Source organism: Muntiacus reevesi, chromosome 11 (assembly GCF_963930625.1).
Source record: "Muntiacus reevesi chromosome 11, mMunRee1.1, whole genome shotgun sequence".
NCBI classification, from domain to species: domain Eukaryota; kingdom Metazoa; phylum Chordata; class Mammalia; order Artiodactyla; family Cervidae; genus Muntiacus; species Muntiacus reevesi.
This window is the reverse complement of record NC_089259.1, coordinates 73168448-73183895: the sequence shown is the minus strand read 5'-3', so window position 1 is coordinate 73183895 and position 15448 is coordinate 73168448. Positions and strand designations below refer to the sequence as shown.

Sequence of the window (15448 nt, the reverse complement as noted above, 5' to 3'; positions counted from 1 at the left end):
GGGAGGCTTAAAATAACGGAAACATGTTCTCTCACAGCTTTGGAGGCTAGAAATCCAAAATCAGGGCGCCTCTGAAACTGCGGAGATGGGTCCTTCCTCGCCTCTCCCAGCTTCTCGGGATTTGCTGGCCGTCCTTGGCCAGCAGGGGCCTCACTCCAGGCGCTCTTCGTTGTGACGTGGCATCTCCCGTTTGGTCTCTGTCCTCACATGGCTCTCTCCTCTTCTAGTGAAGACGCCAGTCCTTTTGGAACAGGGTCCACCTAAGGCCAGTAGGCCCTTAACTTAGCTAATTCCGTCTGCAAGGACCCTATTTCCAAATAAGGTCACATTGTGAGGTGGGGCCGGGGTAGGATTTCAACACATCCTTTCTGGGAGGACGCGATTAACCCATAATATCACCCCAGGACCCTGTGCTTTTTCTCCTAATCAAACCCAGGTTTCCCCCAAAGCATAGTAACTGAAACAACTATGACTCACAGAATTTCCGGGCTGAGACCACGGGGCAATGGCCTGTCCCAGCAAATCCTTACTGGGCACACAGCAACAGACACTCAGGTAGCTCAGAGACTGTGCTCTTGAAGAGCTTCTAGCGAGGGGGCATCTGGGCCAAGGGACAAGCCTTTAAAAGATGGGATATCAGAGGGCCATGCATGGCAGTGGTCCTTCTCAGATCATCAGTTTGCTAGTTATCTGCTTTCCTGGCTATTATCCCCATTAGAATGGGAAGGTTGACCCTTTTTAAAAAAAAAAAAAATGTATTTGGCTGCACCAAGTCTTAGTTGCAGACTGAGAACTCTTAGTCATAGGCATGCGGGATCTAGTTCCCTGACCAGGGATTGAACCTGGGCCCCCTGCATTGGGAGTGCAGAGTCTTAGCCACTGGACCACCAGGGAAGTCCCAGGTTGACTCTTAAAAAAAAAAAAAAATCTATCTAAGCTCTCACTGTAAAGCCGAACATATAAAAGGCAGTCAAGTTGAATAAATGTTTCAATATTGTTAAATGTCTATTCTGCTAAATCCTCTTTCTGCCCGATGGTGAGCTGTTATCTGCCTGTGTCATAGAATGAGCGAGGAAGTGTGTTACTATAGGAGCAGATATTGGTTTTCCCAACTCGGAACCAAGGAAGCAGGTGCGGAGCTTGCGGGTCAGCTGTGATCAGTGGGCGATCAGTTACCACATTGGGTGATCACACCACTTGGGTGATCAGTTACCACATTCAGCACTTTCACAAGTGCATTCAATAAGACCAAGTGGCGAATGCTGGAACCACGGCAGAGGGTCTGTTCCCCCCCTCAGGCATCAAGTAACTGCGGGTCCCCAGGGATGTAGATGGCAGGCTTCCCAGGTGGTGCTAGTGGTAAAGAACCCGCCTGCCAGTGAAGGTAGACGTGAGAGGCATGGGTTCGATCCCTGGGTCAGGAAGATCCCCTGGAGGAGGGCATGGCAACCCACTCTGGTATTCTTACCTGGAGAATCCCATGGACAGAGGAGCTTCAGTCCATACTGGCGCACAGAGTCAGACACAACCGAAGCAACTTAGCATGCACTTAGGACGCATAGAGGGATGTAGATGTGGCTTACGTGGCCTTGCAAGGAGGTCAACTGGTAGGATGAGTTTATCCTGGCCCATGAGAGACAGGCTGAACCAGACCCCAGGTGAGGTCAGAATTGAGTGAGTTTCCTCCCCACCAAGTTGGGTGTGAACTCACTCTCAGGGACCCCCTTACACATTGCAAAATAGGTATGCTAGGAAAATGGCCAAAGGTTTGGAAATGGGCAAAAGAGATTATTAGTATCCTTCCAATAAAATGCTGGTCTGTTGTCCCCCAGATCATTCAGGAGTACCAGATCCTATAAAGGTGTGTGCACCTCTGATTGCTTTTGATTGGACTAGTATTTAGTTTTGTACAGATAGAAGTAAACGTGTAGAAAATGGAGAGTCAGGCAAACATTCTCTGTCTCAAGCCATGCCAGTGAGTCCTGTTCATAGTAATGCAGAAGAATATTATCCAGTGGAGAATATAAATCCCTGTAAGTCTAAATCTCATTTGACCTGGTTTTAACCTCTTACTCATTCTCTCATTGATTAATAAGTTAAATAAAATCTTTAACAAGCAAGAAGTGTAGGTCTGTTTGAGAGTCATGTTTTACCTTCCAGAATTTTATAGTTTAACAGGTAAAGAGGTAAATAGGAGTGAAGTGGGGGACAGCGAGGATGCCTGGAGTCTCAAGGTTCAACAAAGAGGTAGGTAACTATGCAGAAAATCAAGGCAGGGTTGGGGACGGATGAGGAAGTAATCTGTTCCTGAAAGATGGCCGCCCTCCAGCACACCTGCGTGAAGGATATGCCAAGGAATATTGCTACCTCCCCTCTCTCCCCTTCCTATTAGCTGGTATGTTAGCTTTGTAGGGCTGCCATAACAGTGTATCATAAACTGGGTGGTTTACAAAACATAGATTAATCCCCTACAGTTATGAGGCCGTAAGCCCAAGCTCAAGGTATTGGCAGATTTGATAGCTCCTTAGCTTGTAAATGACCATCTTCCCTGTGTGTGTGTCTGTGTTATCATCTCCTCTTCTTATAAGGACACCAGTTATATTGGATTATAGGGCCCACCCTAATGACCTCATTGAACTTGATTACCTCTTTAAAGCCCTTGTGTCCAAATACATTCGCATTCTGAGGCACTGGCCATTATGGCTTCAACATATGAATCTGGGGGGCGGGAAGGGGACAGGCACACAAGTCAGCCCTAAACACACCACTCTCATGCCCTGTAAGTTTTTAGTTTGCTGATTTGATGAAACTGGGTTTATGGAATACGGTGCTCACTATGTATTGACATAGCCTCGAATCTGCTTAGTGGACACAAAACCACTCAAGACCAGATCCAAACTGCAGAAATCTCTGGGAGGAGACTGCACTAACTCATTGACTCAAATGCATCCCAGGGCAGGATTTTCTGGCTGCTTCCTGAGACGAAATGCATTCTCCCTGAGCAGGTGGTGGGGGTACACGAGATGCTGCCAGTGAAGGTGGTGACGGGAGTGGGAAGAGAGCTGGTTGTGAACTTTGTGATTTGGGGTAAATTAACTTACCTGGGCCTCGGTTTCCTCCTCTGTGAGAGGGAGGGGCTCTTTAGGCCCTTCCTACTCAAACCTGGGCCAGGAACCAGGAGCATTGCACCACCTGGAGCTGATGGGAAGTGCAGACTCTCTGGACCCATCCCAGGCCAGGTGCATCTGAATCTGCATCTTAAGATCTCCATGTGATTGACAGGCACATGGAGGTTTGAGAGGCACTGATTTAAGTCTCGCTGGGTCTGGTGGTCACAGATGGAGATCACGGAGGCCATCATTATAAAACAAGAAGCCCATCGTTTCTCCCTTCCCTCATTGCCCCTTCTCAGAGAGCAGGTTGGAGGAAAGACGCACATCCCTGCTTCTGAGCTGCTGTGAATGTGCGTCCTGTCACCCCACTGAAAGCAGAAAATAGGGATTCAAATGCAAGTCCCTCACCCCACCCTCACCTTGCTAATAATCCTTGGCTAAGAGATCAAGGGGATGAGCAAAGACCCAACAGTTACTGGGTTAATTTGAGAACTTCCCCCATCTCCACCCTGCAATCCATTATAGAAAGGGAGAGATGAACTCAAAGATCAAGACAAGACAATCCAATTAGAAAATGGGCAGCAGACATGAACAGACATTTTGCCAAGATGGCAACTAAGCACATGGAAAGATATCCAGTAATCAGTAGCCATGAGGAAAATACCGATTAAAACCACAATGCCAATATGAACCTATCAGAACATAAAAAATAGTGACGTCAACGAAGGCTGGTGAGAATGTGGAGAAGTGGATCTTTCCCATGTTCCCAGCGGGAATGTAAAATGGTGCACAGCTACTCTGTACAAGTTTGGCAGCTTCTTATAAAACTAATCGTGGAACTACCATTTGACCTTGCGATTTCATTCTTGGGCATTTATCCCAGAGAAATGAACTCATGTTCTCACAAAAATCTGTATAAAAATGTTCAGAGAGGCTTTATTCATATTTGCTGCAAACTGGGAATGATCCCAATGTCCTTCAATGTGGGAAACAAACTCTGAACACCCATACTCTGGAATGTTGTCATCGATAAAAGATAGTGAGATTCATCCCACTATCTGGGATACAACTGGGATGAATCTCCAAAGACTGCTGGTGAGTGAAGAAAGCCAGTCCTAAAGATCACATACTGCTTGAGTCCATTTAAATGATATTCTTGAAGTGGTAGAATTCTAGAGATGGAGAGTGAATTAATGGTGGGAGGAGACTAAAGGAGGTGGGGGTAGCTATGAAAGGGCGACCCGAGGGATCCTTGTGATAGAGATGCTCTGTATCTTCATGAATCAGTGTCAATGTCCTGATTTTGATATTGTGCGATGGTTTTGCAAGATGTCATTACTAGGGGACCTGGGCAAAAGGTAATCTGGGGTCATCAGTTTTGTTTCTTAAAGTTGCATATAGATTGACAATTCTCTCAAAAGAAGAGACAGAGAAAGAAAGGGAAAAAAAAAACCTATTCCTGTCATTAAAAAAAAAAAAAAAGCAAGTGAGCTGGGTCCCAGTCCTCTTTAGAGAAATGTGCTGAATGCTTTGCCAGTTGAGGAATTCTGGTGCTTCTGCTTGATGTGAAGGGGGAAGGGAGAAAGTCAGAGAAGGTAGAAAGGAGATGTTTTATTTATCCCCTAGAAAGGCCTATGTTTCTATGCGAAGTAGGCAACTGCTTGGAACATCTTCCTCAGGAAATAACTGGTCGCCAAAGCCCAGCCAAACCTCAGAACCTGCCAGAAATCCTAAGAAACTATAAAGTAGGTCTTCCGTGCCCTCATGGGCACTGCATGTCAAAAGCCCTGTTTGCCAGCAGGATGGGCCCTGGGGGACCCAGGGATCTGCAGCTTCTGGCTGTGGGAGAAGTCTGTCTGGGGTGTCGGTCCAGTCACACCCCATCAGGAGGCTCAGCCTGGCTCAGCCATTCTTGAATCAAAGCCCTGCGTGCATGCTTAATTGTGTCTGACTCTTTACAACTCCATGGTAGTCCGCCAGGTTCCTCTGTCTGTGGGATTCTCCAGGCAAGAATGCTGGAGAGTGGGTTGCCATTTTCTTCTCCAGGGGATCTTCCCGACCCAGGGATGGAACCCAGGTCTTCCACATTGCAGGCAGGTTCTTTACCGTCTGAGCCACCAGGGAAGCCTGGCCTTTGACTGAGGAGCTCATCGAATCCCATTTGAAGACGAGGGAGTCAGTGGCACAGCTCCTCTCTCCAAGGAAAGCCGGTTGCCTGGTCTGAGAGTTCCGGAACTTCCCTCCCCCTACATCCCTCAGCATCCTGCCCGCTCAAGGCTTGCCTCTGCGAGTGCTTACAGGGCGCTCACAGACAGGTGGAACCTTGGCTTCCTGCCCTGCCCGATGTAGACAAGGACAGGAAAGGCATGAACCAAGGACACCTTGAGCTGCCCTGCAGTTTACAGAGCAAGTGGCAGGAGGGTGGAGGTCAGGCTTGGAAACTGAACAAGTCACCGTCCTTCCTTCAACTCCCACCTTTTGATTCAAGAACAGTTATCATTCAACTGCCACCTCCTATTCTGTATTTTGTTCATGTTTTCTGTTCACGAGAAAGCCAGTGGATCTGGGCTTCTCAGTCAGCAGTCAACAAACACTTCTCTGTCAACCTCCAGTGGTTTCCACCTGCGTCCCGTGCCTTGACTGGAGGGGACTGGGGCTTGCTTCCACCACCCAGCCAGCAGGTAAACCCTCTGCCTGCACCACCGGTCAGCTGCTTCTTGGCAGAAGCCTCTCCTTCTCCCAACAATGCTCACATGCTCTAGCAATTCCTCTCCTTCCTGTATGGTCACACTAGGATTTTAAGAAAATGAATAATGCACTAGTAAATGCACATATAGAATATCTAAATGCTGTAGAAAATCAGATAAAGTTAGGATGAACATTGCAATGCCAAACGATTGGGTTTGTAAGTAGAACACTGAGAAGATCAGAGGTAACTGTGGTTTAATATACGATGACATCCATATCCAGCTCCCTTTGAGCCTTTTGTCACCTGCTGGGAGAACTTCACATATGTTGATTCACACTTGTTCAGTCGCGAAGTCGTGTCCGATTCTTTGTGACCCCACGGATTGCAGTATGCCAGGTCTGTCTGTCACCATGTCCCCGAGTTCGCCCAAGTTCATGTCCATAGATTCAGTGATGCCATCCAACCATCTCATCCTCTGCTGCTCTCTTGAAGAGTAAATATTTGAATCTAAGTGTCAGTCAGGTGGGATTAAATAGTGTTTATAAATTCTTCATGGTTCTGGAAATAGGCTACATCTTCCAGTGAAAGAGGGCAGCTCCCGGGCACTCAGGTGTGACGTCTCTCCTTGCTTTCCTGGGAGCACATTTCCCCACCAGCACCCTGGGCTTCCGTGGGTGGGGGTCTCCTCCTGGGACTATCCTGGTGGCCAGGGCCCACAGGGCAGGAGGGGCCTGGGGGACTGCCCGAACCCGGAGCCTGGGCCCCAAGGGTCTGAGGCTCCCGTGCGCCTGGGCTTGCAGCCACAGCCAAGCTGTGGACAGTGAGGAGAACAAGGGGGGTCCCTTCACGCCCGGAGGGGCTGCTCGGGAGTGTGAAGCCAGCCAACTCAGGGGAGCAACAAGGGCGTGGGGAAGGAATGGCTCCCCATTTGTTCACGCTGATCCTTGGATTTCTTGCCCCCAGGAATCAAAGCTCATTTCACTGTTACCCATACGGTAACATACTGCCACTGCCTTGACAGAGATGTGAAAAAAAAACAACAACACAAAGTTCACACCTGAGGCAGAAATAACACACATCGTGTCTTCTTCTGAAATTAAGCTTTCACAAGGCTGGGTTGGGAGGGCACCCAGCTCCTGAGGCAAACAGTGTGTGTGTGTGTGTGTGTGTGTGTGTGTGTGTGTGTGCGCGCGCACATTTTAGGTTGGGAGGGCACCCAGCTCCTGGTGTGTGTGTGTGTGTGTGTGCACATTTTAGGTTGGGAGGGCACCCAGCTCCTGATGTGTGTGTGTGTGTGCACATTTTAGGTTGGGAGGGCACCCAGCTCCTGAGGCAAACTGTGTGTGTGTGTGTGTGTGTGTGTGTGTGTGTGGACAAACTGCCAAGTGCACATTTTAGTGTGTGTGTGTGTGTGTGTGTGTGTGTGTGTGTGTGTGTGTGTGGACAAACTGCCAAGTGCACATTTTAGCCAGGCACCAGGTTGCTTTTAAGTTGCTTTTCCAAAAATTAGTAACAAGGGGCCACAGGAGCTGAGGTCTTTTTTTGGGGATTCGTTTAAACACTCATAAAATCGCCTTGTTTCAGAACTCATTTTCTCTTAGGTACAGATTCGGTATCCAGGATGGGAGAGTTTTCTCCAAGGCACCTACGTGCTTCGGGGACCCACTCTGGTGCACAACCTCAACTCGTTACGAAACATCCTTTGTGAGCTGGGATCTTTCATCAGATTGCTCATCATCGTGTGGTCTCTGGGCAGTGAAGCTGCGGCAACTATCTTGCTATGGAGTAAGAATTTTCAAGTTTCTCTCAGATTTCTTTCCCCAAACAAGTCCTAAGAGGTGGTTTATACCACCTTACAAATCTATTAAGTATCAATGAGGTGACTTTGTAACAGCAATGCTTTGTACTAATATATCAAACATACTCTGCCCAATAAAAATAAGAGTCTCCACAGTTGCTTTCTTAAAACTCTCACAACCAACTCTGAAACGGAATACTCTTAATACTGTCAGTTAAATAGGAAATCAAAAAAGAGGTTTCAAGTCGGTACATTAAGAACAAAATTTCAATTTCTGGAAAGAAATGGTTAACCATGATTGTCTCCAGGCAAGAGAAGTCAGTAACTGGAGGTTGAAAGTAGACTTACTTCTCTCTATATTCTTATACATTTTGTTTTTTTTTTTTTTTTTTTTTTTTTTTTAAATTATTATTTTATTTGGCTGTGTTGGGTCTTAGTTGGAGCATGTGGGATCTAATTCCCTAACCAGGGATCGAACTGGGATCCCCGGCATTGGGAACATGGAGTCTTAGCCACTGGACCATCAAGGAAGTCCCTCTTATACATTTTGAATTGTTAACCATGTGTGTGGATTACCTATTCCAAAGAAAAATTTGAATAAGTCAAAATTAAATATTCAGAATCTAAATTGAAACTGTGAATACAGACTATCCCTGTTAAAGTGATTTTTCTTAAATCTTCAAAATAAAGGGAAACAGGCTCTATTTTAAAAAGCCCTCCCCCCTGCATCCCCCACCACACTTCCTTTGGTAGCTGCATGTAAGGCCTTCAAGGAGCAGAGTAAGCCTGTGCGGGAGTTAAAAACACATTCATTTCCCTCCCCACCCACCCCAGATTTGACAGAAGTGTGGCAAGGAGGGCCATCTGTTTTATTTGAATGAGAAATGACCCAGCATTCTGATTTCAATTAGCCTCTTTGTAGCTTTATGTTTGAGCTGGTTCCATGGGTAACAGTTCAAACGAAGTGCAGAGAGAAGCTGGCCAAGTTCTGCCAGTGCGGATTTGTTTTAACAACTGTCAATGAACAGAGAACGAGCGGGCAAGACAATGTGGCTGGATGCACGTTAAAAGGCAAAATTTCACAAGATCAAAGCACATCCTGGCATCTGAGAGCTAAACAAAACACTGAAACGGAGTCTTTCTATCATTGCACCGATTTAAATATTTAATATCAGTATCACTTATCATTTAAATGCCTAGTTCGGTTAACAAATACGTGCCTTGGTGTTGTTCAGTCGCTCAGTGTCCGACTCTTTGCAATCCCATGGGCTGCAGCACACCAGGCTTCCCTGTCCTTCACTATCTCCCAGTTTGCTCAAACTCATGTCCATTGAGTCGATGATGCCATCCAACCGTCTCATCCTCTTTCGCTCCCAAATACACACCTAACAAATGCAAAGTCCTGTTACACTTGAGGCCTGAACCAAAGAAGCAGCAGTGGTTCCTGCTCTTGAAAGGCCTGTGATCTATTTGGAAGGATAAGCCTGCAAAGTTATACAATAATCTTGAGTAATATTAATATTTAGGACAGTAACAGAACTGTCAGACATCAGTATTGAACAAAGTAGCGTGAGTTCTGAGGATGGAAAGGGAATACTTTCGTCAAAGGCTTTATATTGGAAGGGATCTGTTCATTAGTGGTAGAACAGGGCTGAAACAATCCCATCTAACACTTGGGTCCCTTCCGCATCACCTCTACTCCCCTTTTCACACAAGCGTGCATGCACACACACACTCAAAAGCCCAATGAGGCATCACTGCATTGGTGCCAGTTCAAAGCCTCTCCCGTGGCTCCACGGAAACCACTGCCTCCCAGGATGTGTTTGTCAAAAGACACCAGATTCCAGAGGCCCCATTCCACACAGGCTGACTACCCAGTTCTTTGACAGCTTCATGTGATGGGTCTCAAGGAGGTCATATGAACCAGGGGGGCAGCGGAAGAGTCGTTTCTGATGGCAGCTGGTTTGCACAACCACACTGAGTCGCGTTTTCCCACGGCACTCAGGGGTCCAATCCTTACTATCTGTTTCCTTGAAGTCCTGAGAGAAGAGTCTACGACCTTGGTTCTGCAGCTTCATCAGTTTCTCAACATGTCCCTCCTCAAGGGGTTGGCCAGTTCTCCAAAGCCACATCGTCCAGAGCAGAGGGGTCATGGTGGAGACAGCCACCAAGAGGGGAGCCTGTGGCTGGGTCCTGGCTCAGCGGCAGTATCGTGGGATGGATGCTGAGCGCCCAAGCTCCTTCCACCCCAGCTCTGCTGACAGGTGAATGTCCACAATGCGGCTGACCCAGCCCCACCCGCTTAGCTTCCTGCTGTCCAGGAGACAGTCCCAGTCAACACGCTGCAACACAGTGATTTCTTAATTTCAGGAAATCCAAATTAAGACAAATGTAATCATATGTTTGAAGAAGAAGAGCTGCTAGTCATTGTTAATGTATAGATCATAAAAACTGATTTAAAAAAATAAAAAATACTGTATTTTGAAAAACAGGTAAAAAAAAATATGAAATCCTTAACGGCAATGCAGTAGACTCATATTAACTACTATACTTACATAATTCATCTAGATATGCGTGACTAAAATTTCTGTTACTGCCTAATAGTGAAAAGTTTAGTTTTGTTACAAAGACTGGGAAATTGGAATTTCATTTAGCTCAAAGCTCAGAAAGTATATTAGCGATAATCAGTAGAATCTGATAAAACAGTATAAAACACTTAAAAACACCATTGGTAATTAGATCTGTATTTACAGAATCCCCATGAATATACAACAGGTAATGATGCAGTGAAGATGTTTTTACAATATTTATTAAGATAACAAATTTATAAATTGAAAGACTCAGAGGCACATAGTTTAAAAGGCCAATACCATGGGAATAATGAAGTCAACACAGAAAAGAAGATATGAACAGTTACAACCAATACAAGATTTTTTTAAAAGCAGCATCCCCCCCACCCCAATACACATCATAGGAATCATCCTTCAAAATTACCATGATAAAAAGTTACTTCCTTCAAAGAAAAATAATTCTTTCCACCTACCGAGCCTAGAAAATCCTATTTACAATGAACTGTCCTGTATTTCATCAGTATTGTTTAATATGGCCTCTTCTATTCTGCCATTAGAAGTACTGAAAATTTTATAGCTATTATATTTACAAATGCACATAATATTTAAATTTGCTCTTCATTGAGAACAATTGAATATATACTTAATTAAATCACGATACAAATGTTTTAGTGTTGATAACACATTCTGCAGGGACTGGTGTACCAGGAGAGGTGTATTTAGAATCATGTTGTTTCTTAAGGATTACTAGGCCAATAAGTCTGGTAAAACTCAAGGTAGTCACAAAAACAGGTGTTTGTTGATGAAGAATTTAATTTATTTCTGTTTTAACTGGACACACTGGGCTTCTTCAGTCAACCTTCACCACACTGTATATTTTGGTAACAAACCAAAAGCATGCAAAGAAGCCAATTGTTCCTATAAAAGAAAAAACAAAAGTCAACCTCCTTTCAAAGGCAGCTTCATGATTTACATAAAAGTACAGGCTTAAAATGACTGGTTCCTTAAAAAAGCCATAAAACTATAAACCAAAACTATAAGCCATTACCAGGAATACACCAAAGACCCTAAACTTTTCTGAAAAATACAGAACTAATTCAAATCAAATTTCTTATAGAAATTGATTAAAAAAAACTTTTTATGCTATAAGATTATCTAAAGCTTTCTATAATATATTCTTTTTCTTATTACATGGAAAAGCCTAAAATTGGAAGAGAAAAAGGATGCCAATCTTACTTTCCTATTTAAAAATACTTTCTTATCACAAAATGGAAAATGCTATTAATTCAACATATGATATGAACAACTTAAAAATCAGAATATCAGATTCACAGAATTAAAAGGGAATATTTTCTAAGTACAGTTATTGGGAATGATCAGTTTTCCAAGATTATTATTACAAAATAACTCAAAAAGATTTTACTAAGTGTTAACGTGATATGATAAAGAATAATAATAAAGACACACGCCCTCTGAGATGAGAGGTGGCACAGAGCTGGAGGACACAGCAGCGCTGTCCTGAGCTGTGTGAATCATCTTTAGATGAGTCACCTGGAAGCTCCACCCCATTTATCTCATTAAAGAGAGAGAATTTTATCTGCCCTCCCGCCTCCACAGACTGTTACACAGAATAAATGAGCAGATTCATGAAAAGATACAGGCCTTGATTTTCAGGTATTTTTTAATCACTTTAGAGTCCAAAAAATTTGAACGCCAGAAAGTTGATGAAAGTGAGGCTCTGAGGGATTAGGGAACTGTTTAGGACCTGTGGCTGATAAGAAAGGCCAGGATTCAGATTTACTTCTTCTGATTTCAAGCGTAGGATCCTTTTAAACTGTACCATACTTACATGCAATAAATGTAAATTCAGAGACCCTGTTTTGCAAGACAATATGTACTAAATTATGAAACTGCCTACCACACTTTAGAATTGATGCATAGCATTTTCCCCAAGATTATTCCCTAAGAAATAGTCAATAGGTAGGGCTATAGAAGAATATAGAAGGGGATACACATGCCCCTTGTGGAAGTTTTATATTTAAAGTTCCAATGGTTTTCACCACTGTTTTAAGATTTCATAAGTCAAGAGACTATAGTTGGGACATTACCACAGAAGTTATGAATGTTACTATACCCGTTCTTACATCATACATGTAGCCAAGCACCTGCTCTGCACATGCCATGTACCATGTGTTTTTTCAAGGACACACAGATACACCTTCTGGATATTCAAAGAGTCATTATTAAGGCTTGAGAAGAGGTTGGGGTTAATTCCAGAAAAGTAAAGGTGAAAACATATATACACTGAAACAATTTTATGTGAAACAAGAACTTCAAGATAATAGAAGGCATTTTAAGATAAGAAAAAACATTTTATCATCATACCAGCAACTCCAAGAAAGTTAAGTTTACTTTGTTCTTCAAGTACTTCTAGTATTTTATTTTGTTCTTAATACTAGATGGGTACAGTGTACATACTAAAGTGGCATCTTTCCTAATGTGGCAGAATAATAATTATTGTTTTGTAAAATAGATTGACTTAAAAAAATGGTGTCAGTGCAGACTCCTGAAATAAATGTGGATATTCCCACTTTAGAAAAATGCTAGACACTGAAAGGGCTCAGCATTCCCATGCAGAAACCCTTTCCCACAAACTGAAGTACACTAAAAGTCACTGGCTTCATTGGTTGATTTAAATTTGATGTGGCTCCAGAATTTAGATTAGAAAATTTGTTTTATTCAAAATAAATAAAAATGCTTTAAAAGTCAAGAACAATAAAGTTGAGGTGATGGTTGAATGATCATGATAACATGTGCCTGGAAAAACAAGACATTCACCCAGACCATGACTTTTTGTGTGTAACAAGGAATAAACTGTGTATGTATTCACAGACACGGATACAGATGCCCCCAAACAGTAATCCTCGTTTCATAGGCTATGACTGTTTCACAGATCATTTATGGAGACTTAACGGCTGTGGATCTAAATCTATCACACAGAGACCAAGATACGCATCCCCCAACACACACACCCACACCACTATGTCTGACTAATGAATGGCCTGATGTACAGAATTGATCTAAGCGCCTGAGTCCTGTTATACACACTGATGTAACAACAGGGGCGCTTCTAAACTCTCCCTAATTCTCTTAAATGCTAACAGATGAGTAGAAAGTAGAAAAGTTAATTTTTTAACAAGTTTCTTTTTCTTTTTGACTCCTATACTTCCTCACATAGCATGCAACACAATCTTAAGATAAAAGAAATGGTCCCTCCATTTGTTATTCTGGTTTAAGCATCCCCAAGCACCCAAGCACTGAGATACAGAGAACTTTCCTAGGTCGACAGAGAAGGTGTACATGTATAAATACCAATGTAAAGCACGCTTTATCCCACTAGGTAAATGGGTTTGGAAGTGGAGATATAAACCTCCAGTTTAAAACCTCGAGAATAAGGGATGTCCTATGCTCATCTTTTCTTGGTATCACTTATTCTCAATCTCATCTTAAATTTCTAACCTCCAATTTCTACTTACTCCTCGATTTAGGTAGTTAGAGCTTTTTACTCTATTTCTGAAATGAGCAGAAGCAAGACTGTTCCATTAGGAGACGAGCAGGGGGAAGCCTTGAGATGTTCTGCTCAAGGCGCCCCTGCACTCTCCGCACAGCAATGGTCCCTGGGAGTCTTCTTCCCCTCGGCCCTGTCTTCTCACCTTTGCTTGACTGGCACTCACCTCACCCTCACAGGGGGGCAGACCAAACCACGCTTAGTTGCACTGAGAACTAAAAATAGGAGCAACAAGTAGTAGAAGCCTTCATGGGTTTTACAAAAGCAAAATAATTATAAATAATAAATAATTATAAATAATGTTATTAACTAAAAATAAATCACTCTAATTCTTACCTGTAAAAAGAAAGAAGATCAAAACCATTATCATGGTATACCCGAAGTACAGGATCGTACTTGCGGTCCCTGTGATTTGCAGTTTTGAGAAGAAGTAATGTATTGCATATATTAAGAAATACACCGCAGTAAAGCCACTGGTGAGGAATGAACGCCACTGCCAATGATAATCCTGGGTAGAAGAGAAAAAAACACAGGATCAAGAATTACTTTCCAATTAAAAGGTAATGCAGCTGAAGAAAGTTAATAAAGAGAACATAGCTAAATGGAATAGCCCCCCAAACCTAGTTTTTGCTATTGATTCCAGTCCCTTTTCATACTAAAATTTGCCAATTTCACTAAAGGTGCTGAGAAGCACCTTCTATCTTTGATGGAGCTACTTAAAAGATTGGCTAAAAACATGGAGAAAAATCTTAAATGGTTTATGAATAATAAAGCATTAGGCTGTATTTTAAAATGTATGATTCCCTAAAAGAAAAGAAATATACAAAAACTTTGGTGCCAAACATATTATTAAGAAAGTGAGAAGAAAAACTACAGAATGGGAGAAAATATTTACAAATCATAATCTGATAAAGGTTAGTATCCAGAATATAAAAAGAACTCTTACAATTAAACAAAATTATAAACCATCTAACTTATAAATGACCAAAGGAATTCGACATTTCTCCAAACAAGATACACAAGAAAATATGCTCATCATCATTAGTCATTGGAAAAATGAAAATCAAAACCACAATGAGATACCACTTCACACCCACTATGGTGGCTATAACTTAAAAAACCAGAAAATATCAGGTAACTGGCAAGGATGTGGAGAAACTGGAACCTTTGTGCATTGCTAGCAGGAATATAAAATGGTGCAGCCACTGTGAAAAAGTTTGATGGTTCCCCAAAAACTTAAACAAAAAGTAACTATATGACTCGGCAATACCACTCTGACATATACCCCAAAGAACTGCAAACAGGACGCAAATGAGCATTTGTACATGGATGTTCATGGCAGCACTATGCCCAACAGCCAAAGGGTGGAAACAGACGTAACGTCCATCAATGAATGAGTGTACAACCAAACTGGAGTGTAACTACGTGATGGAAAATTACTCAGCTCTAAAAAGGAGCGAAGCACTGACACACGCTATAGTGAGATGAACCTTAAAGCACTGCCAGCTGAAGGAAGCCAGACACAAAAGGGCACACATATTGTGCACTTCATTTATATGAAATTTCCAGAACAGACAAATCTGCAGACAGAAGCAGACTGGTGGCTGCCAGGGTCTGAAGGGGAGAGAGAACAGGAAGTAACTGCTTAGTGGGTACGGGATTTTCTTTAGGGGTGAGGAAACTATTCTGAGACGGAGACAGCGACTACCC

At 43.0% G+C, this 15448-nt stretch overlaps 1 protein-coding gene and 1 non-coding gene across 2 annotated transcripts in view; both read right to left on the bottom strand.

Moving 5' to 3' along the window:
* Positions 1-821: 821 nt before the first annotated feature.
* TRNAG-CCC (transfer RNA glycine (anticodon CCC)) lies at positions 822-894 on the bottom strand. The gene has a single exon. It is a non-coding gene; the product is annotated as a tRNA-Gly (tRNA).
* Positions 895-10391: 9497 nt separating this feature from the next.
* TM9SF2 (transmembrane 9 superfamily member 2) overlaps positions 10392-15448 on the bottom strand; it is a 54247-nt gene continuing 49190 nt past the window's right edge. The window contains exons 16-17 of the mRNA XM_065901742.1: positions 14075-14246; positions 10392-11088 (exon numbers count right to left, since the gene is read on the bottom strand). Of these exons, the coding sequence (XP_065757814.1) occupies positions 11021-11088; positions 14075-14246 (240 nt within the window). The 3' untranslated portion in view covers positions 10392-11020. The remainder of the gene's footprint in view (positions 11089-14074; positions 14247-15448) is intronic.